At 40.4% G+C, this 23,779-nt stretch overlaps 3 protein-coding genes and 1 long non-coding RNA gene across 4 annotated transcripts in view; 3 read left to right on the top strand and 1 right to left on the bottom strand.

Moving 5' to 3' along the window:
- The first annotated feature begins 980 nt into the window (after positions 1 to 980).
- LOC139977560 (uncharacterized) lies at positions 981 to 10,747 on the top strand. The gene is made up of 2 exons (XR_011796596.1): positions 981 to 1,431; positions 8,045 to 10,747. It is a non-coding gene; the product is annotated as an uncharacterized lncRNA (long non-coding RNA).
- LOC139977543 (uncharacterized) lies at positions 1,619 to 7,469 on the top strand. The gene is made up of 2 exons (XM_071986918.1): positions 1,619 to 1,633; positions 2,066 to 7,469. The coding sequence occupies exon 2, from the start codon at positions 2,185 to 2,187 to the stop codon at positions 7,312 to 7,314; it is 5,130 nt and encodes a 1,709-aa protein (XP_071843019.1). The 5' UTR covers positions 1,619 to 1,633; positions 2,066 to 2,184; the 3' UTR covers positions 7,315 to 7,469.
- On the bottom strand, positions 9,910 to 14,088 carry LOC139977556 (pterin-4-alpha-carbinolamine dehydratase-like). The gene is made up of 3 exons (XM_071986960.1): positions 13,928 to 14,088; positions 13,251 to 13,388; positions 9,910 to 12,311 (listed from the first exon to the last, which is right to left on the bottom strand). Exons 1-3 carry the CDS (start codon positions 14,024 to 14,026, stop codon positions 12,132 to 12,134), a joined length of 417 nt encoding a protein of 138 aa, XP_071843061.1. The 5' UTR covers positions 14,027 to 14,088; the 3' UTR covers positions 9,910 to 12,131.
- Positions 14,089 to 18,011: 3,923 nt separating this feature from the next.
- LOC139976720 (histone-lysine N-methyltransferase 2A-like) overlaps positions 18,012 to 23,779 on the top strand; it is a 40,424-nt gene continuing 34,656 nt past the window's right edge. Inside the window, exons 1-2 of the mRNA XM_071985383.1 lie at positions 18,012 to 18,241; positions 20,912 to 23,189. Of these exons, the coding sequence (XP_071841484.1) occupies positions 18,050 to 18,241; positions 20,912 to 23,189 (2,470 nt within the window). The 5' untranslated portion in view covers positions 18,012 to 18,049. The remainder of the gene's footprint in view (positions 18,242 to 20,911; positions 23,190 to 23,779) is intronic.

The following is a 23,779-nucleotide window of genomic DNA, read 5'->3' as shown; positions in this document are numbered from 1 at the left end:
ACAGGTTTGAGATTGGGAGGAGGCATGGGGGTAAGAAGTCAAATACAAATTTCAATGGTGCAAATTATTCAAGGCCATGTCATCCACTACCCCTTATACAGGAATGAGCCTGAAAAACACGGAATTTTGCAAAAGTTGCGGTATAGGCTCCAGTTTGCATATGCTACAGTATGTTAGGATAATAGTTTATGCCTCGCGAGGTAGAAAAGAAATCACGGATATTCCGCGAATTCGCGGAAAAGCTCATACCTGCTTATATACCCCCCCCCCCCAGTGCTTGGGGTGGGGGATGTTGCAGAACACAATCAAGCTTTGTGTTCTTTGCCAACCACTATAAAGATGGTAAACCTTGGATAAAATATTTTCAAGGTTTGACATTACGTTCATCACCTTGATGGGTTGTTAGACTTACATCAAATACTAAGGTAGATCTAAACATTAGTACAAATACTCATACTAGGTATGATTATGAAACAAGTAAACATGCAACTTTGACCTTCAACAAAAACAATTAGTTTCTGCATTAGCAGGGACTTGAATCATTAGATATACAATGTTCAATGGCCTTCACCACAGAACCCCTTCTCCACTCCTAGTACCCTTCTCCACCCACAGTACCCCTTCTCCACCCCCAGTACCCCTTCCCCACCCCAGAACTTTTTCTCCATCCACAGTACCCCTTCTCCATCCCAGTACCCCCTCTCCACCCCAGTACCCCTTCCCCAATACCCTTTCCCCACCCCAGTACCCTTTCTCCACCCACCAGTACTCCCCTCCCCAGTACCCCTTCTCCATCCCCTGCTATTCACCACCTGTCTGACAACCATACACTGAAGTTATTACAAAAAGACAAACATGTTTAATTCCTGTCATTTTCTGTTCTATTTCATAGCAAATCCTCCAATGATTACAACATAGCAAAAACAAAGTGTAAAATCTTGAACAGCTCCCTCTAAAATCACCAGTGTACATGTGTCACAACTTCCGTGGGGTAAAACAAAATGGCACCTTCTAGCGCCCCCTCTGTTGCGACCCCGGGTTTTTCCTTTGGCCTTCAAAGCCGATAAAAATAAAATTTTAGATAGATTCAGGGAAGTAAACTCAAAGGACCAAAAGACTACTGAGAGGTTTCTGAAAGTTAACAAAATCGATACATTTACAATGATACGATCTCTACTGATTTGTACAAGGATTATTGGTACTAGAAATTTGGAATATTACAGACAGATTTTACAATATTATACGGCCGTTAAAGTTTTAAAAGATTACTTAACTTATCTTACGCGGCGCGTGCCGGCTCTCGGTTCCTTTCGTAGCTGTTCTGACCTCCTTGCGTCACCAGCAACGATGTCGGGATTCTCCCTCGTAGGCTGGTATCCCGTGACTTGGTCAGGAGCAAAACCGTTCCCCGCTGGTCCAATTCGACTCAACGTTTGTGTTTCGTTGTATCAATCGGCGTTCCAAGGGAGCGCTCTGTCGCGTTTTTCCTGGAAAACGAGAAGTATAGTCATACCGTAAAGCTAACCTGTTCGATATCATATTCTGCTAACCAGTTTGTGATCATTTTATATGTTTTTACGTTGAATACAAGTGTTCAAGTTTTGTGAGAAATACCGGTGATTCCGCCAAAGAAGTAGGTATTCTTATATAATGTTCATGTATAATTTCTTAAGTTCTACAGTGTCTTTAGTTGAAGGTTTATGTTTTGCGGGCCTAATCGTAAGCAGTGTATAGGCTACTTACTGATTATTTTTGAGTATACTCGACAACTTTGCCGTATTTATGGGGGTGGCCAGGTGTTTACTTTTACTGTTCCGACCGGGGGTCGTGCGTGTATGTTTGTGTATTGTTTTTAATCATTATTCTATGGTTTGGCGAGCCCTATGAAGGTTAGATAAGTCATTTTTCCTGGATTTAGAGTTAGCTGGATTGTGTGAAGCTAGGCTTAGTGTATAGGTAGTGGTACAAGCGCAATGATACATTTACGGCTGGGCAAGTTTTCAAAGTGTTGGCGCTCTTCTTAAATGATTTTCTTGATTATTTTTCTTTATTTTCTTTGATACAGATTGAATAAACATAATTATACAAAAAGCGGAATTTACCAGTTAGACTGTTTCTTTGCTCCGTGCTCCATAATATTCAATTTCTAAAGCTGTCCAGGGACTCGGAGATTCAAGAACAGTCATGTCAGAAGATACTAAACATTTGAAGAACCAACGAAGGGGGGCAAAAGCCAAGTTCACAAGACTGGGTAATGCCTTGACCTATCTAATAGAAGGAAACCGATCCAGATCCGAAATAGATGAAGCATTTTGCGAAGTGCGAAGTGCATATAAGGTGCTCCAGACTAAACATGAAGAGTATGCAGAAAAAGTCGAAAATGAGGAAGAATTCCAGAATGAAGAGAAATGGATGGAAGAATGTCAGAATACTTTCCTCAAATTACAGATCCTACAGAAAGATTCACAGGTTGACAGACCTCCTCCAATCCCAGAAAGAAATGTGGAAACACAGATTGATAGACCAGACAACCCGGGCGTAACACCAGGAGAGTCATATCCACCAATAGCGCCCTCGGTATCCACCACATTTCAGATGGAAAAGCCCAAAATGCCCAAGTTCCATGGTGACATAAGAGAATACAACATATTCAAGGCCGACTTTGAACACATCGTGCATGATCGATATGGTGATAGAGATGCTTTGATGATTCTACGGTCATGTCTCACAGGTAAGCCTCTACAGTATATTAAAGGCATTGGGCATAACTACAAAGCAGCATGGGACCAATTAGATCTCCTGTATGGTGACCCTCGTATGGTGGCAGATGCCATTATTGATGATCTTTCTAAGTTTCGGCCCTTGAAACTTGGAGAAGATGAGAGGTTTTGTGAATTTGTCAACCTCGTACAAAGAAGTTTCAACACCTTAAATGAGGTTGGAAGGACCAGCGATATGAATAACAGCCATATGCTGGCTATGATAGAACGGAAGATGAGCCCCGAGGACCGAAGAATGTGGTTCCGGACAGAGGGTGAGACACCAGCTTCACTCGAGTCTCTTCTGACATGGATGGAGACAGAATTAAAGGCACGAATGAGATCATCTGCACCAGTGAGAAGTGACACCAAGTATAAAATATCAGTAAACCAGTTGTCCCAATCAGAAATCCAGGGCACATATAAGTGTTGGGTATGTAAGTGTCAGGACCATTGGACGGACCAGTGCAAAGACCTGCTTTCAAAACAGCCTTCAGAAAGGTTCAAGTTGGTAAAGGAAAACCATGCGTGCTACAGCTGCTTGAAACAGGCAGGACGTAACCATAGGATGTCAAACTGTAGAAGGCGACGACTGTGCACAGAAAAGTATAAAGGGCAACCGTGTCAGTACTACCACCACCCATTACTGCACAGTGAACCAGAAACAAACAGTGTAGGTGTGGCACTGGTCAGCAGCAAAGATGCATTACTACCAGTCATCAAAGCAGAGTTTTTTGGACGCCAGAATGAAAAACGGGTAGGAAATGTGCTGTTGGACACAGGGGCAGAAGTCACCCTGATAAGAGAAGCCTTTGCCATTGAACTCAAACTGCAGGGAAAGAACACCACCATTGAGATAACTAAGGTGGGTGGAGAGATAGAGGAGCTGCAAACCAAGATTTACAAGTTTCCAATAGCATCACTGGATAGTAACCGCACTCATATAGTTCAAGCTGTTGGGTTACCGTACATCAGTGATATTAAAGAGGTATCATTGACTGAAATAGCCAAGGCCCTTAGACTAGAAGTTTCTAAGCTGCATAGACCAAACGCAGGTTCTGTTGATCTGCTAATCGGGATAGACCACCCAAAAATGCATACAGGAGACACCAGACAAGTGGGAAGTGGCTACAACTATGTAGCCAGAAAGTCGCCCTTGGGTTGGTTAGTTTTCGGAAGAGGGAGCTCTCGTCAGCAAGGAGTAAATCGAGTTTTGCATGTAAAAATGGCTGCTCCAATCGATCTGTCTGAGTTTTGGAGCACAGAGTCCATGGGCATTCAAGCAGACTGCCAGTGTAAGCCAGGAAAGATGTCCAAAGTAGAAAGAGAGGAGTACCAAGCCATATGGAACTCATGTGAAAAGGTAGGCAAACAGTGGTTGGTGCCCTACCCATGGATAAAAAATCCAAGTTTGCTTCCCGATAACCGATGTCATGCCGAAAAGTTGTTATACGCTACCGAAAAGAAGCTTGCCAAAAGTCCAGTGTATGCTGCAGCCTATCAACAACAGATGGAAGAAATGTTAGAAATGGGCTTTGCAAAGAAGTTGGCAAAGGATGAGACCCAAAATTATGATGGCCCAATCCACTACATATCTCATCACGCCATTGTCAGACCAGAAAAGAAAAGTACTCCAGTGCGAATTGTTTTCAATGCCTCGGCGTCATTTCAAGGGCACTGTTTAAACAGCTATTGGGCAAAGGGACCAGACCTACTGAACGACTTATTCGGAGTTCTGCTTCGCTTCAGGGAACATCCAGTTGCGGTATGTGGGGACATCTCCAAGATGTACCATCGTGTCTTGATACCAGAAGTAGATCAACATGTCCACCGATATTTGTGGAGGGACATGAAGGGAGATCAAGATCCTGAGGTGCATGTCAAAACTGTCCTCACATTTGGAGACAAACCAGCACCTGCGATGGCACAAATTGCTTTGAAAAGAACGGCCGAAGAATGTAGGGAGAATTTTCCACGAGCAGCTGAGGTGATAGATCGAGATACCTACATGGATGACATGTGCACATCTGTTCAGGACGTGGAAGAGGCACAGAAATTAACCAAAGATATAGATACAGTATTATCAGAAGGTGGATTTAAAGTTAAAGGCTGGTCATCTAATATGCCTCTGGAGGCATCAGAAGTTTCCCAGAGTCCTAAAGATTTGAGCCATTTGGAAACCTTAACAGAGGAAAAGATTCTAGGTATTGCCTGGAATCAAGAGAAAGATGAGTTTTCCTACAAAGTAAAACCAATTCATGCTTTAAATGGTTCTGAAGAAGGAGAGATCAAACTTACCAAGAGACAAATTCTGAGTCAGATTGCAAGAATTTTCGATCCAATTGGCTTTGCCGCTGCATTTCTGGTGCGAGCAAAAATAGGTATGCAAACTTTGTGGCGGTTGGGCCTAGATTGGGATGAAGAAGTCCCACCTACTGAGCAAAAGGAATGGGTTAAATTGTTCAAGGAAATGGAAGCTTTGAACTACACATCTTTTCCAAGATGTCTTACACCACCAAATGTAATGGGACAGCCTATGATATGCATATTTTGTGATGCATCTGAAATGGCCTTCGGTGTATGCGTTTACATTCGATGGGAAGTGGACAACGACAAGTATGAGACACGTTTCATAACAGCCAAATCAAGAGTGGCTCCGTTAAAGAAACTCACTGTTCCAAGACTTGAGCTGCAAGCAGCAGTTATGGCAGCTCGACTGAGTTCAACTTTCAAGGAAGAAACCACCTTAGAGATCAGTGAAACTGTCTACATGACCGACAGTATGATTGTCCTAGGATGGATTCACAGCGAGGCAAGGACATTCAAACCTTTTGTTTCTGCTCGAATCGGAGAGATACAAAGTAGATCAGATCCTACACAATGGAAGCACGTGCCGGGAGACATAAATCCGGCAGATGATATCTCTCGAGGTGTTCCTGTAGAGAAGTTATCTGATAGATGGATAACAGGACCTTCATTCTTATGCCAACCACAGACAGAATGGCCACACCAAGAAGTTCAAACTCAAACAGGAGTTGATGAAAAACGCAAAATTTTTCAGATTGCCACGGTGACATCAAAGTCAGATGTCATTGATTGCAAAAGGTTTTCAAGCTGGAGAAAGTTGATCAGGGTAACCGCTTATGTACAAAGATTTCTCAGCCACCTAAAACTTAGATGCCACAAGGATGATAATGCTAGCCGACCTGAGACTGTAACACTCACCCCTTCAGAGTTAGAAAGGGCAGAAATGTATTGGGTTCAAGAAGCTCAGAAACCCTTACATGACCAGATTAAAAAGGGAGAATACAAAACACTCAGTCCATTTGAAGAGAAAGGAATCATCCATGTTGGTGGGCGAGTTGAGAAGAGACTGGTTTCTTACGATTGCCGTCATCCCATACTTCTACCACGACAACATCCAATATCAATGCTAATTACAAGGCAAACTCATGAAATTGGTCATGATGGCGTGGCAACTACCGCTGCCAAAGTACGGAGAAAATATTGGATAATAGGAGTGCACAAGCTTGCGAAAACAGTGAAACATAGGTGCGTGCTATGTAAGAAGATGGAGCATAAAACTGAGTCACAGTTTATGGCTGATTTGCCAAAATACCGCTTGATGCCCGAGACTCCCCCATTCTACTATACAGCTTGTGACTATTTTGGACCATTCAGCGTTAAAGTTGGTCGCAACAAAACTAGCAAGCATTATGGAGTAATATTCACTTGCCTGAACACAAGAGCAGTACACCTAGATCTTGCAACCGACGCTTCAACCATGGAGTTCATCCAAGTTCTCAGAAGATTCTTGGCATTTCGAGGATGCCCGAAAGTTATTACAAGTGACAATGGAAAACAGTTTGTTGGGGCACAGAAAGAACTGCAGGAAATGATCAAAGGATATGATCAAAAACAACTTCAAGAATTTTGTGCTGACAAAGGAGTGGAATGGAAATTCACTACGCCATTAGCACCCCATCAGAACGGCTGCGCTGAATCGCTTGTCAAAAGTTGTAAGTTTGCATTAAAGAAAGCTATCGGTGGTCAAACTTTAACACCTTTTGAGCTCTACACCTGTTTGGTGGAAGTTTCCAATTTGGTTAATCAGCGTCCAATTGGAAGATTGCCTAATGACCCTGACGACGGATCATATCTTTGTCCTAACGATATGTTATTGGGACGAGCGTCAACCACAGTTCCACAAGGTCCTTTCAGAGAAACCAAGAACCCGAAGCATAGAGTGGAATTTGTACAAAGAATCGTTGATGCGTTCTGGAAATGTTGGAATCGTGACGTATTTCCACTGCTGGTTCCTCGCAAGAAATGGAACGTCGAGAGACGAAACGTTCGGGTTGATGATATAGTCATGTTATCTGATCCAAATACTGTCCGCGGTAACTGGACTCTAGGCAGAGTTATTCATGTGTACCCAGGCTCAGACAACAAAATCAGAAATGTAAAAGTGAAAACTGCAAAGGGAGTGTATTCAAGACCAATAACTAATATAGTAATTATTTATCCAGCAGAGGGTTTTGATAATGAGTTGTAATGAGATCACCGCTCTCATTGGCGGGGGGAGGGTGTTTCGTTGTATCAATCGGCGTTCCAAGGGAGCGCTCTGTCGCGTTTTTCCTGGAAAACGAGAAGTATAGTCATACCGTAAAGCTAACCTGTTCGATATCATATTCTGCTAACCAGTTTGTGATCATTTTATATGTTTTTACGTTGAATACAAGTGTTCAAGTTTTGTGAGAAATACCGGTGATTCCGCCAAAGAAGTAGGTATTCTTATATAATGTTCATGTATAATTTCTTAAGTTCTACAGTGTCTTTAGTTGAAGGTTTATGTTTTGCGGGCCTAATCGTAAGCAGTGTATAGGCTACTTACTGATTATTTTTGAGTATACTCGACAACTTTGCCGTATTTATGGGGGTGGGCAGGTGTTTACTTTTACTGTTCCGACCGGGGGTCGTGCGTGTATGTTTGTGTATTGTTTTTAATCATTATTCTATGGTTTGGCGAGCCCTATGAAGGTTAGATAAGTCATTTTTCCTGGATTTAGAGTTAGCTGGATTGTGTGAAGCTAGGCTTAGTGTATAGGTAGTGGTACAAGCGCAATGATACATTTACGGCTGGGCAAGTTTTCAAAGTGTTGGCGCTCTTCTTAAATGATTTTCTTGATTATTTTTCTTTATTTTCTTTGATACAGATTGAATAAACATAATTATACAAAAAGCGGAATTTACCAGTTAGACTGTTTCTTTGCTCCGTGCTCCAGTTTGTATCCCAAGGATGGCTTCCTCCTGGGTGAACTCCGAAAAACTCTGCCGAAGTCACGCCTGTCCCGGTTAAACGACGCACCAATCTAATAAACAAACAGTCCACCGGTTCCTCTGTCCGTCCCCTCGATTAATCTTTTATCTCAAATGAATTTCTTTTCACAATAGATCGGAAAACTAAACTCCTCATCACCGAAAATATCTCTTCTTATATATAGCCGGGTTTAATCTCCCGAAAGTTCTTTTCCAGGAATCCTGACGGAAAAACATCGAGAATCATCCATGTCTCGAAGATACGACTGATAGTGCATCGTTCATTGGTCGACGATATCCGGTCACCTACTAAAAAAACACTTCCCGTATGTTCTGGAAATTTGCACTCGTTAATACCGAATAGCGCCATCATTTCTCGACGCTTCCAGAAAAAACGCACAAGTTGTCAGTCACGACGAGTGACCTACTTATCACCCTGACCAGCATATACTGAATACACGTACAATGAATAAAGTCGTTCGTGACAACATGTACATCTTATTTTAAAAGATATTACAAGACTAAATGTCTGTTAACATAAGCTACTTTGTAAGAAAAGTCACTGAATATATATATCCTCTGCACAAAAACCAGACAAGTGATCCACTCTCATCCCGTCCTTTATATTGAGACTAACCACATGATCAGGGCAATGTACATTAAGGCAAGTCAGTGTCACCAGTTCATGATCTTAGCCAAAAAACTGTCACGCAAAATACAGTTATAACCAACCTTGTGCAATGCGACACGATGCAATAATTCATTCCATGAATTGGTTCGTTACTAGCTGACATTTTGAAACTTATGTTGATGTGAAAGTTGCAAGTGCAAACTACATATCTACTTAAATTGTCTAAAACTTATCAAACCCAACACCAGAGGTACAAATCAACAGTTTTGAAGACATTGTATCATTTCAACAGCCATGACTAAACTTACAGATCCATGATGCATTCTGTTAGCCTGGAGTGGTAATACCACATTCACACAAACTACTTCACTTTTAGTTACTTTGGCTAATTGTTGCTGCAAGGTCATTCACATATACCAAATACACCAATGTGATTGGTCAAAGCAAACTGAATATTCATCAACAATTTCAGTTCAAGTTTTATATTTTCAACAACAAAAAAGATGAACTTAGTTTACATGCTACTGACCTTCGTACATCGGCCAACATAAGAGGACAGATGGATGGATTTAAAATGGCAGCAACATTTGTTTTTAGAACATTTTATTAAGCTAAACAACAAAATGGCAAAGCAAGTTGGTCATGTGACATTCAATACGATCAAATAAAATATCAAATTTATGATGCATTATTGAATGCAAAATAACCACAAGTTAACACCAGACAATGTTATACCATAATATTACTTAATGGTCACAAATATTGCTAACAAATAATGTTTTCACTTCAGCAAACAGTTAACTGTCAGCCTCAAAGCATTTTAATTACCTGCTGCATCTTAATTGTCTAATTAATCACTCCTTGATTTGTACAGTTGATTTGGAGATTACAACTTGGAAATTTACTTTAGGAATCATGATGGAAGGGGGGTGGGGTCAGGGGTACACCAATGACCATTAATGCATCATAAGGATGATACGATATTACATATATTTAACCTCTTAATGCAAGAGAACACCTCAGAATCTGACTTGCTTCTTCAATACAGATACAGTCATGACAAATCAAAACACTTTCAATAATTAACAAACCAGTAATCAGTTGAACTGATTTTCACTGAAGAAAAAAATAACTGAAGTAGTCGCAAATAATATGAAACTGTTTCTGTCTAAATGTTATTAAATTGTTAATATTTGGGTGTTTTTACATAAATTTATTTTCTTGATATTTTACATTTATACTAGCACCACTAACATAATAGTAACTTTTAGTGGTAGGCTTCAATACATTACTAACAAGACCAGTTCTTGGTTTCTTTAATTTTATTTATTGAGGCGGCAACAAATAGGGCAGAATTAAATAAAGTCAAAGCTAATATGTCTTTAATAATCACATTTCCATACAAATAATGATTAATATTTTATAATATTTACTGTTTAAAGTCCCAATGTTTTAAAACATCTTTACACGAAAATAATTGGCAGTGCGAGAAAACTCAGAGAAAGAAGTTGTGTTTTTTAGAAAGGAGAGATACTTGGAATGATATCTAGTAATGCTATAGAAAGAGACCTCTAATTTACCTCTATTTTCACTGGCATTATATCTATCCAAATATGGGCAAATACATCCAGTTTGATATGAAAATTTTGGCTGAAAATGCCTCCCAGATCGCTGGAAATGGCACTTCCTAGGCCTTGTAAGTTGCATCTTCTAACATTGCATCTTAGCATTTTCTCTTTGAAATTACTAGCGATAATCATAAAAACATACCAAAAAAAAAATGCTCAAGGGGGGGGCGATTGCCCCATTCGCCCCCCCCCCTGGCTACGTGCCTGCAAGCTGTATTAGCCAGCATCCGTATTAATTAATAAACAATTACATCTGATCAATATATCCCATGTAATCAATATGATGCTGCAGAGTCAATTGCATTAGCTGTATTAGCCAGCATCCGTATCAATCAATAAATATACACATCTGATCAATATCTCCCTGGATGTAATCAATATGATGCAGCTAGCTGTCTGCAGGTGTCAGCTTAAAACCAAAGAGTTAGAAATTCAGTCTTTGGGGATGACTGCAGCATTGGAGTAGACATAATTACTGTGCATCCTTATATCTAATGGACATAAACTGTTTCAAGAATCTTGATCTCAAATCATTTCAGAAATCATCCAATTTTTGAAATGTGTCAACATTATATCGCAAACACAGATATAAGCAATTTATATTGCAAGGATTAAATAGATTTAAACACAAAATGTGAGTAAAAAATGAAAAAAAAATGTGCAATTTCAGACACCGTGAGGCATTGGTGATGTATATATAATGAAGATTTGATAAACAAGGTGAAGTGTATTAATTACTCATAATATATGAAATAACATTCATGAATTAGGAAGGACATTCTGGAAGGACCAATAAAAAAACAGCAAGAAGGAAAATATGGAAGATATTCACAGTTAAAACATAGTTCCTCACAAAAGAGTTGAAAGTTTTAACAAGTCACATGGATGTTCAAGTTGAGTTGAGTCATCAATAATGATTTTTCTGACTAAGCTTCAAGTCGTCGACTCGCTTACTGTATTGTCCCTTTGAGATAAAAGTTGAGAAACTTGTTTGAGTCATGTGACTTTTGAGATTTCAGTGACTCCCTTCATGACTTGTTACAAACTTACAACACTTCATCACAAGTTTGTTTGATTTTAGGTTTCTACCACCAATAGAACTAAAATGGAATTAGTAAAGTGAATGTAGATTCATGGATTCGTTTTGGTTGAGTTTTCAAATACTTTGAATTATTAAACAGCTTTGTTAGGTCATAAGCATACGGTATGTACCATCAATAGAATCTTTTGCAAAACCATGGGGGGTGTCTTTGCCCCAAATCCGAATCGGCCGATGTGTTACTCACTGATGGTTAAATGAAAGATCCAGTTTGGTTCATATAGTTAGTCCTAGGGGCTGTTGAATCTAACTTACAGCCCCCTCTGCAAGCTTGGAAGATCTGTTTAAAATGTTTGAGGTTTAGACCCAAGGAGAAAATGGCATGCCTTTATTAAAAACAGACAAAACCTTCCTTAACTGGGTACAAAACTTTTTTGTCTACTACTGAGTGATTTCCCTGTGCAAGAAGGACCAAAGAAAAGAGGAGAATGGTACAGGTCTCCAAAGTGTACAAATATGAAATTTGCAAAGCTCTTTACTTGAAAGAAGAGGGTGTTAAAGATTAAATGCCAAGACCAGCTTAATTTTCATATAGTTTTGTTGGTAGAGAGCACCCATTTCACAGACATTGCTTCTCTTTCCTTTTATCTCCTGAGTGTTTTAATAATGCGATTGATAAGTTATCTGGTAAGACGTTGGTTTATTTCAGAGGATACTGTACTACTACAGTCGCTGGTGTGTTTTGGAAGTCTACATTATTTGATGGACGCTGCAGCAGACTCCATGAAGTTGGCCATCTTGACGTCTAAGTCCGAGATCCCCCCGACATCGTGAGTGCTGAGGGTCACGTCCACTTTATTGTACACGTTGAACCACTCCGGGTGATGGTCCATCTTTTCAGCCAATAGAGCCACTCTGGTCATGAACCCAAAGGCCTGTGGGAAGAAATGTAACCAATGTAATGATATAATCAGAAGTGTGTGCATGGGGGGGGGGTGGGGTGGGGGGTTCATGCCATCACCTCCATTATCAGTTGAGGAAGGGGACATACTTTTACATTCAGTATAACAATTTTAGGCCATCACCAAGGGCCCATATCTAATAGAACTACTCTGGTCATGAACTCAAAGGCCTGTGGAATGAAATGTGACCAAAGTAATGATATTTAATCAGAAGTGTATGCATGAAATAATTTAGCATTCAAATTTCGCATAGCAGTAATTACGGAGTGTTAGCTCAGTGGTTAACGCCAGTGCCTTTCAATCATAAGGTCCCCGGTTCGAGTCACTCCCAGATCAATGTATGTCGTCCAGTTACAGAGTTGTTGACAATTAACAATTCATAATTATGGACGTTAAATATGAATGTAAGAGGCTGACTTTGGTCAGCTTGCGGCTTTGATAAGCCTATGAGGCTTCTTCACGAGTTCCTGCTTGCAGGAGGATCTAATATACATACAGTAATTGAAGGTTTTAAACTATTATCTCCTATACAATATTATGATTCCTGTGTACTTAAACTGCTATACGTGTTCTTGTAATTTGCAATTTGCTCATTTTGCAAAGCATTGATGAGATACTGGATAAATTGTGTTTCCCTGGTGTGCATGGGGGGGGATGTCCAGGGGGCCATGCTTCCACCTCCATTGTCAGTAGATAGAAGATTTTTCAGTGGGGTATAGTTTTACTTTCTGAGTAAGAGATCTGATCTAAGCCACTCTTCCAGGGTCAACTCATGTGAGCCCAAGCCAGGGAGGGATCATGCATTCCCTTGGCATGACCTCCATTGACCTCTGTTGGCCTATTGCACAAACAACGTTGTTCCAAAGTGATAATAGAAATTTGTCCAATAAGCTATGTATGTCAGTTTTCTACCTGATTAAAGTTTTTGAACATGAACTGCTTCTGGATGGCATCTCTTCCTTCAACTTGTTTCCATTCTGCTGAAAGCAAGCTAGTTAGCTTCTCAGATCGTTCGTCGCTGGTCAGCTTGGCTCGTTTTGCTGGTGTGGCCTGGAATCGCAATAGAATTAAATATTAGATAAAACATATAGGCCTAAGTAGTAATAGGGTCTTCCTTATTTCGTACCTAACTAAATCCATACCAGCAGCAGCAGAAATGTCAATAAATCACTGTAAATTGCCCTGTGGTTTGCTACATGTAGCCTATGCATCCTATAGACACAGTAACAAACAGTACTACAAATTTTACAAAACTAAAATAACCATCGCCAAAAATATTATGATTCATGCCATTTATGATTAAGTCACCAGGCTGGTGGATACCGTTGACCGAAACAGTTAAATTCCATTCTGACTATCACTAGTCACCTTGCCTACTGTAAGTTACTGTGCTAACCTAGGCCCTAGGCCTAGTAGTATGAAAATGAGGCCTAGCCTTCGCTGGGCTAAATTGATGTTTCAATATGCCTATGGTCTGATCATGCAGTTAAAATTTATTTTCATATGCTGCATTTCACTGCAGGTAAACTGAACTACCAGCTTCGACTTAACTATTCGAACGGTATAAACATACTGAGATAAACACCTACCATCTTCGACTTGTATCTGACCGGTGGTCTTACGATTTTTGCTGACAGAAAGGCTGGGTACAATCTAACCAATTCCAAACACCTGTTGTAGAAATACATAGTGTTTGTACGTACGTGATATGATATATGTATATCAGGTCAGTATTTTGTATAAAATAAACATAACGGTTGTATTTAATAACTGACCATAACATCGACACAAAAATATGCTAGTAAAAACTGTAATCATTCGTCGACGAAAGATGGCGCTGTTTCTTTTTCTTCTGTTTCTGAAGGGTAAATTAAAATGGCAAAGAGCACGGGGTATAGCTCGCGTCATCATGACCCGACTCAACTGTTTTTGAATGAAGAAGAGGACCCTGTATCAGCTTCACCAAGATCGACAAATCGCAGAAGGTTCAGAGAAACCGCCCTGCACTCCGAATTAACGGAAGGCTGTACCGGCAATGACCATTTCTATGCCCTTAGTTATAACTGTCCGCCACAGCAAGGGAAAAGGGCACAGAACTAGAATCCAAATTCAGCGATCCAACCTTTAGTTTTGGTTTCGGCAATTTCGGGTAGATATTTATATACATAGGCGTAGGAGGCGGGGTGGCTGCAGCCCCCCCCCCACACACCTAACCAATATTTTTGTGAAAATTCAATATGCTGAGAATTTTTCGGGCACCTACTGAAAGAAAAATAAATTGCAATGTGTTTTTCAATGGTTAAACTAATATCATTATGATCATTATTATTGTAACGACCTCCCAAAAATTATAACCAATATGGAAGGGTAATAACAGTCCAAAGGTTTGTATGTAATTAGCATGCGTTGTAAAAACCGATGCATGTCTATATGATATGCACATTAAGGTATTGAACGCGCACTCCGCCCGCGAAATGTTTTATATTTTTCGGGCGCAAGACGTTACAGCCCCCCCCCCCCAATCAATTTGGGCTCATACGCCTATGTTTATTTACAGATATAATCCGGCTTAAGGAATCACAAATGATTTCGAGTTGGTTAGCATCAAGTTTGAACTCTATATAAGGCATATATATCACCAAAAGAGAACTAGTATTGTTCGATACAGGTGACAAACGCCTACAGGGAATTACGACCTTCCTTACCGGTTTCGAACCTCTGGACATACAATCAGCGTCCATAGCCTAATGTTACTTTAATAGAAGAACAAAGAAAGGCATCAGGAGGGACACTCAAGTCCCCATCAAGGATCCTATAGGAGAGATAAAAAACTGAAGACACAAACACTTAGAACTGATTACAATGCTTAACCGGCCAATATAAACGTCATTGCGGGGTGTCCAGCCATTCAACCTAGAGGACGATACCAATTATATGTGTCATTAATTTCAGTTTTCTTTATGCATGAAAGTTTGCCTTTTTTTAGCCGACCGTTGTTACAAAAATAGTCCACCTTGGCGTCACTCAAAGAGCGATATACAACAAATATTAAGTTGATACCAAAAGGTCACCCAGGATATTATAAGCTGTCTGGGCATGCCGGAAAAGAAAACGATCCACTCTCAACGGCCAACCCCCTTTAAGTTGTATCGCGACTGTAACCGTGTGATGGTGACGATATTGAGTCTAATGTATATGTGTATCACGGTGAGTTCCTTAGAAAGGGAGTTGATACTACACATGATCCTAGTTAGCCAAAGAGATCTAAATACGATATGAAGCAAAATATATGAGCTAAGTTCTATTAAATATGTACAGCACAATCGACATCAATACTTAGAAGCATGCTAAGCATTTAGCTATACTTATAATATGTATTCAATTAATTGTTGTAAGTGAATCATATCTTGTCGATTTAAGTGTGGATTCAGTCTCAATGCAGGTGAAGGCCACTGTCTTCGAAAGACATTTTCTGATAGCTATTTCAGTGTAGAGAGCCGGTTAAATTGACATCTTATACAGCCCAGCCATTTCGCTATATTCTAGGCTAATCGTTCATGGGATCACTAGTCGAGTATTTCCTTGATTGGATTGTTCCATTTATTTGTTAAGGGTATTTAACAGCAACTTGTCGTTCTCAAATTATTTTGAGAACGTCAACTTTATATTACTTATTAATATTGAATACCTTACATAATTCTAGTAAGGAACCTTTAAATAATAAAAGTAGTTCGATGTATTTAGTCAAAGAACAACCAACTTGTTGCTGTAAAATACCCCTAATAAATAAATGGAACAATCCGTTAGGTTTGATCGTTTAATCATGTTGTTTCACATTGCTAAAAAAGGAAACTGGATTGTGGCAATAAAATGTACTTAATTACGTAAAGTTACTTCGTCGGATCTGATACATAAATACACAAACCATTAAACATTCCGGATATAACGAAACGGATTGATTAGCCGATTATTCAAACTTCCAACGTATTAGACGCAATAGTGGTCACTTTTCAAGTTCAGTAATATCCTATACGTACACACAAGATGATTATAATTGTTTAAATAAAATCGAAACCATGAACAATCCTTGTGGCGTAAATAGATATTACATGATCTTACGCACACAGTATTTCGCTTTTCGGCCTTTTGGCTATTATCATGTGTAGTATCTGTTACCTTTCGAGGGGAATGGTGATGCACACCCGACGATGATCACACAGTCACAGTCCCGATTCAAGGGGACTGGGGTTGAGAGCTGATCAGTCGTTCGGTAGTTTGGTTTCGTGCCCAGGTTCTTTCCTGGTCGACTTTTCCTTAAGAAAGTATCTTCGCCATGATCTTAGCCGATGCTCACACAGTCACAGTCCCGATGCAAGGGGACTGGGGTTGAGAGCGGATCAGTCGTTCGGTAGTTTGGTTTTGGTGCCCAGGTTCTTTCCTGAGCGACTTTTCCTTAAAAAGTATCTTAGCCAAAAGGCCTTTCTAGGGGAACCGTGATACCCACCCGACGATAATCACACATTCACAGTCTCGATGCAAGGGGACTAGGGTTGAGAGCGGATCAGTCGTTCGGTAGAATAGTTTGGTTTTGGTGCCCAGGTTCTTTCCTGAGCGACTTTTCCTTAAAAAGTATCTTAGCCAAAAGGCCTTTCTAGGGGAACCGTGATACCCACCCGACGATAATCACACATTCACAGTCTCGATGCAAGGGGACTAGGGTTGAGAGCGGATCAGTCGTTCGGCAGTTTGGTTTCGTGCACAGGTTCTTTCCTGGGTGACTTTTCTTAAAAAGTACCCTGGACAGTGTAAATATTAATCTGCAACGGCTTGCATGTTACTGGGGAAAGTCCCTTCACAAAGCAAAATGACGTCACAGAATGGTTTCGTATCCCAGCAACTATACAGAAGCGTAACTGCTCATCTACCCATCGAACGTAATACTGGCCTCTGTAACAGCATATCATAAGTTGATTTTGCCTGATTTCATGGTTTCGATGTTTATTGAATTCCCTACTATTTTTCGAGCGAGTCAGTTGCCGTAAATATGTCTACCGGTTCAATCCACTTTTTTGTCAGTACACATGTAACTATCTGAAAACAAACATGTTCTCACAAAGAAGGTTCATATACTCACCTTATGTTTTCTCAATTGCAGAATTTCAGTCTAATAATGTTTTGACTCGTAAAAATGTTCCCTACCAATAAGCAATTTCATTTTACACCTTTCTAAGATCATACCGTTCCGAAGGAATTGCTCGTGTTTTATAGGGCTCCCGCCAAACTTGCGCGAAATGCTGAGAGTCCTCAACCAATCATAGGACAGCATTTGAATGACGTAATCTTCCCGGGCTATGCACTATTACATGGTAAAAAGTGCAACACCGACGTCGAAAATACGACAAAATAAATCGACCACTTATAAAACAAAGCTGATTCCCACAAAAAAAGCAAACCATCCAAGTTTGAACTTATATGGTATTCACACACGTCACTTGACTTTAGAAATAATTTATTAATTCCAAATATAGCTGCCCTTGCGTTATGGCAAGGGCATAACGTTACTCCTAATCTGGTTTGTAATACTGTAAATCATATATAGTACTGTGAGTACGGCAACGTACAGACCGGTACATGCACATATAAACATATCTATTGTGTTATACATGCTGCATATGCACAGCAGTGATCATTGCTATTAACAATATGAGTACATGTACATGAAACGCAAAGCAATCATGGCGCGATTGTGTTTTCCAGGCAGACCTGGACAAAGATACGGAAGGTCTCTCGTGCATTACATTCCAGAAGATACAAAAAATGAGACCCATATTTTCTTCGAGCAAATTGCCACAATCCAGAGAAATTTCAAGAGTTTTTATGATCTGTTCGGAGACTCGGATGAGGTAGCCTATACATTTTGATATTGCATTAGCGTTGAGTTGGCCTAGCCTAAGTTTCCAAGTAAAGAATATAATTAATGGTGAAAGAAAGATAGGCTTCTCTTATTACTGTTGAATAACAAAAGTCTACTACCCTTGGACATTGTAGTATTTAAAATTCATGTAGAAGAAAATATACAATATATCTAGTCTGCAATGCATTGGCTAGCCACTCAAGTCGAAGACCCAGACCATAGTTTACAAGAGCAAGGTTACTTAATCCTCAGTCAGTATGGGTTAACGGCTATGTACGGAGCGTTGGTCTAGCCAAACCACTCATTTGTAGCAGGTCTATAACATAAACTTATAAAGTCCATGGGAACATGCAGGCCCATGTTTACGAATGTACCTTGCTCGATTGAGGAGAGACTGAAATGCAATATTGCCATTTGTTTGTTTGTTTGTTTTATTCGCACTCTGATTGTTCAAAATACAAAAAAATTACAAAGACTTATTAGACAATTAAGACGGAATTGAAAAGAACAAAACGATCGAGTAACAGGAGCTAAACCCATTAGGCTGCCAGAACGTCGGCTCATTTCCAATGGGGCCCTAGGCTATGGACAAAAAATTGAACTTTCAATAGTAAATACTAATGAAACCTATAAATAAGACTCAAAAACATACATATTACACAAAATACTGAAAAGCCCCTCCCTCCCCACCACCCCACCCCCTAAATTACATGAGATGCTTCCTTAACTTAGCTTTAAAAAAATGAGAAGGCTTGAAGGATTTGATATGATTTGGAAGAGCATTCCAATCCTGAATTGCCGAGAAGTAGAAAGTAGAGCTAACACCACCCTTAGAATCAATAACATAGAAATTGTGATGTCTTGAACGAGTCCCCTGATTATAAATGACAGGGCTTCTGGTGAAATTGGTGGTGAGGTAGGGAGAACTAAAAGTTTTGCATCTGAACATTCTTCATGGTTTCTTTGTTTTCATTTGTCCTTTTCATTATTTATTTGCAATAGACTTCTTACTGAACTTTAATGTAATTTACTGGTTAATATGTATGATTCCAACTGTAAAGGTTGTCAATTTGGCAGATTAGAAACAGCACTTGAGCAAGCAGTTCTTTCACTTTTGGAAATCATTTTAGGTGACCAAGTGTATACATCTAGGTACTGTACCTGGCCTATTATGATAACTGAGTAATAAAAGTCTTAGTCTATAGGCCTATCCATTTACTACTGGTTGCTGTAAACTGGAATTCACATTTGTGTGAAGGAGTGCCTTTTTCATGTCATAGTGAAACTGTTAGGCATGTGCACTTGCAGGCATTGGGCGCAAATCTAACACTGTCTTTGGCATAGGCTGAGTCATAATACAGTATAGCCCAATGATATACATAGCACTGAAGGATCAATACAAGACCTACATCACAGCTTTACACTGTGAAGCCCACATTAGGGATGCCATGACACTGAAATACGGAAAAGAAATATTCGGGAAACAGCGTACATTTCACCTCCCGCGTACACGGTACACACTACATACCGCCTTGAAGCAAGTTGAACTTTGTAAATTAGATATGGAATAGTGAGTTTACTAGATGTACGTTTGTGTTCACGATATGTTGCAGCCTGAGCAACATTCATACACGTACAGTATGCAGTACAAAATGAAACGTTTGCCGTATTTCAGACAAGCATTGTAGCTTCACAATCAGCACAGGAGCCATGTGCTACAGTATGTATATATCATTGATGTAGTCATTAGCCAGTATGGATCAAAGTTGTTCTCACAAATTTACCCACAGTGCAAGATTCAAGTAACTTGCTCCATTCTGGAAGTAACTCACCTGTTAATGTTGCACATTGTGCACTGTATGATCTTGTACAAATGGAGAAATTTAAGTTCTCAAAATGTTTTTAAATAGAAATTGAAAGTGTTGATCAATTGGGTTATTTTTGTTCTCTTAGAAGTGAATATAAGTTCATGAACGCAGTCTGCAGCTACAATGTTGTTTAATATGTTACTGTAAGTACTATAAAATGGCCCTCGCAAACAAACAATAGCTATTGCAGAGGCATTTACAGGGGCCATTATTTACTCACAAGTAGCCCCCCTTCATTTTTAAAAAAAATTCTGACTCTGCTTTTTACTCTTAAGATTTTCTGATACTGCTCCAGATTCATACATATTTACATATCCCAACATTTGTGTTAAAAATTTCTCTTTCATTATGTCAGACTTCTTTGTCACTTTGTCTGGTGTAGATTTTGAACTGGCACGATGTACAGTATGCAAAGATTACAGTTGATTGATAATCATAAGTCTAACTGGATTCTAACTGACAATAAATTTGTAAATCCTCCATCACAATTATTTTACCTTCTAGTGCATGCAAATTTGTCCATTCTTCACTTTTCTTCATCGGTGCTGGCTGTGTTAACATTCATGAGATTCAAGCAAATAAAGCAATTCTATTATTCTAATGACTTCAGGCCTTGTGATTGTCAGTCAGTCAAATCACCAATTATCTGTAACTTTTGCCCCAGGTTCTGTCTGCCCAAGCCCTGATTAATATCCCTCCCTCCTCCCCCCCCCCCGCTGCCCCTCACCCTTCATCTTTATTTTCATTGTTTCTTTATGTTTGCACCTTTTCTTTTTTTTTCATCTTCCTAGGATGATGATTTCATTGGTTTCTCAGCTGATCAAATAGGAAGCCAGCTCTACCCTGAAATCTGTCAGAGGCTGAAGCTCGATCGGACATCGGTAAATAAAATCGTAGCAGGATCGCAATCAGACGGTGAGAAAAGACCCAAGTGTAAGATGAGGAATATAACAGCGGTTGCTTTTAAAAGAATGTATCATGCAGACTTGCACAGGACCAAGACAGGGGGCGTAACGAAAGCTAAACAGATACCGATCGTAGGCCGGCATCTGTTACCCTTCTCCTACAGAGAGATGCTACCGGGGAATTTCATGAGAGGTAAGCCGGCTAAAATGATCAAAAAGACCCCAGTGAAACTCAAAAAAGAGGTCAAGGCAAAGAAATGGAAGCAAAACCAAATCTCAGTGAAGCTGCCAAGAAAAACACCGATAAAGACCGAGAAACTCAAGATAAAATTCCCCGGGTTTTTGGAGCGTAAATTTAATAAGAAACACAAGGGTGTCAAAGATCTGGTCAATAACAACCATGCTGGCAGTAAACCACCACCACCACCGTCGGCAGCAGAGGGAGACGAGGCCCTCGCCAAGGTCAGAGGCCGACCGAGGAAGTATCCCGCGGTTACGGTGATTCCCAAAACCAAGAGAGTGGAAACTAAGCGGGCCAAACAGTTGCTGGCCAAAGCTAAAGAGAACAAGATAAGCGCAATGCAGTTGAAATTGCTGCAGGCAGAATCGCCAACAGAGCCAGTAGATACCTTCCCTCGAATCTTCCATCGCGACGGTAAGCGGAGCGTCAAACAGTCGGCGAAGTTGGCCAATATGGTCACCGACTCTCGCGGTCTAAACAAGTTCAAGAGCCACCTCTTTGGTCTGGCTCCGGTCTTTGGAGAACTTCCTGGAATATCTCCAGTGAAAGATGCTTTCCTGTCTCCCGAATCCGTCTCTCCTCCAACGTCGTCGTCGCCCGGACATTCGACCCTGGAGAAAGTGAGACGGAAGGCGCAGTTCATCATGCCGAAGGTCAGCTCGAGATCGTCGCGGGTCATCAAACCGAGTAAGAGATTTATCGAGGAGGACGTCTACTTGGCTCCTACTAAATTTCAGAGACTAGATTTTGCGACTCTAGCCAGGTCGGCGAACTCCAAGCCGTCTAATTCTTCTCTACTCTCTGAATCGGCAGCCAGCTCTGATTTTGTTTCGTCGTCCGACGAACAAATCTTCTCACCGGATAGAACTCTAGGCGTCAAGAAAACCCTCTTCTTTGACTCGGAGGCTTCCCCAAAGGTCAGCAAAGGAGGTAAAAGAGTCAAAAAGAAAGGTACAGTTCTCGAAGTGAAAGCTAAAGAACCGAGGAAGACCAAATTAATTCCTTTAAAACAGAGGAAAAGAGCAGTTCCTGCTGCCAGTACTAATAAGGGGAAACGTGAAAAACTACTATCGGCTGAACAGGGACAATTTTCCAAAGGGAAGAAATTAAAGGGCAGAAAGTTAGCAGATCAGGAGATGAAAGCCAAGAAACAGCTTAAGAAAACTGTCACTGCTAAAGTTGATGTGAGTAAAGTAGGTAAAGGTGTCAAAAGTTTCAAGGGAATAAGGAAGCGAAAAGGTCTAAATCTGAAATTAAAGAAATCAGCTTTGAGTACCCCAGAGAAGGTCAAAGCTGCCAAAGATCAAAGGACTCCTCAAATTAAAGTTCCCAAGTTGGAATTGAATTTGGACGAGGAAAGCGAAGTTTCACTGAAAGTAATCCATTCAAAGTCACCCGCCTCCTTGCATTCCGTCCCCCCTTTCAGCCTGCCCCTGTACGGCGGCTCAGAACTGGAGAACAAGTTCTCCATGGGGGTTGGGAAAGGCAAGCCTTCCTGGGCTGGGAAGAAAGATGCCTATAATCAGCAAGTCGCTTCCAAAATCCTTCGGAAGGCAAAAGTTTCGGCGATCGGAAAACATCGCAGGAAAGGGAAGAAGAGGAAGAAGGGGTCGCGAAGTTCTGATGAGGATGACCAGAGTGTGAAGCTAGAGATTGGACAGGAGAGTCCTGAGAACTTGCAGCAGACCCTCGACGCCGAGGATGAAGGAGAACTGGAGTTGTCATCTCCCGAGAGGCAGGACTCAGCATGTCTTTCGACGCCGGTGAGTGAAAGGTCAAAGGTCACCGACGAGGGGAATCTCGAGAGTGGAGACAAACATAAAGGGACACCTGATAACAAACGTCAGAGAGTCACCCCAGGAAGTAGTCAAAAGTCAAGGCTGCTTCAGAGCCCATCAGAATCTAAACGAGTCCAAGAAGCAGGTTGGTACCAGCCGAAAAGGCTTTCACAAAATCAAGAAACATGATGATATTTTGTACTTTCCAGACAATTTGTAACTTTATTTGAATTTGTTGTACTTTTGTTAGAATGCAAAACGGATAATAAAAAAATTAAAAATTTAAGATTTAAAAATGCACACGATTAAAAATATGTATACTGCCTGAATCGCAGTAGAGTGTAACACTGCATGGAACAGGACTAGCTGCCCCTTAAATTTGCTTTTAAATAAGGATTGGCAGTTTTGACAATATTTCAAGATGGGTGTGACAATATTGGTATATATTCCAGAATATGGAAATTTTGAACATTTCGCAGAACTAGTACCTGAACAAAATCATTGCTAAGACTTCCAACTCCTACGCTTATATTTTAACTATACAGTCTATGGCATTGTAACACTGATATCTGGTTGCTCATATTGTTTTCAGTGTTAGCCAAGGTTTTGTTAATTTTTCAGGCCTATAGACTGTACTTCATTCCATGTGTATATTTTTTTTCACTTCATTGAGCTGCTGGTTGTGAATTTGTGATCACAGCCAGATGTTTGGGAGGGGTGGGTGTTTAAGCAAGG

This window comes from Apostichopus japonicus, chromosome 12, assembly GCF_037975245.1.
Source record: "Apostichopus japonicus isolate 1M-3 chromosome 12, ASM3797524v1, whole genome shotgun sequence".
NCBI classification, from domain to species: Eukaryota; Metazoa; Echinodermata; class Holothuroidea; order Aspidochirotida; family Stichopodidae; genus Apostichopus; species Apostichopus japonicus.
Note: the sequence above shows the minus strand (reverse complement) of the source record. Positions and strands in the feature narration are given on the sequence as shown.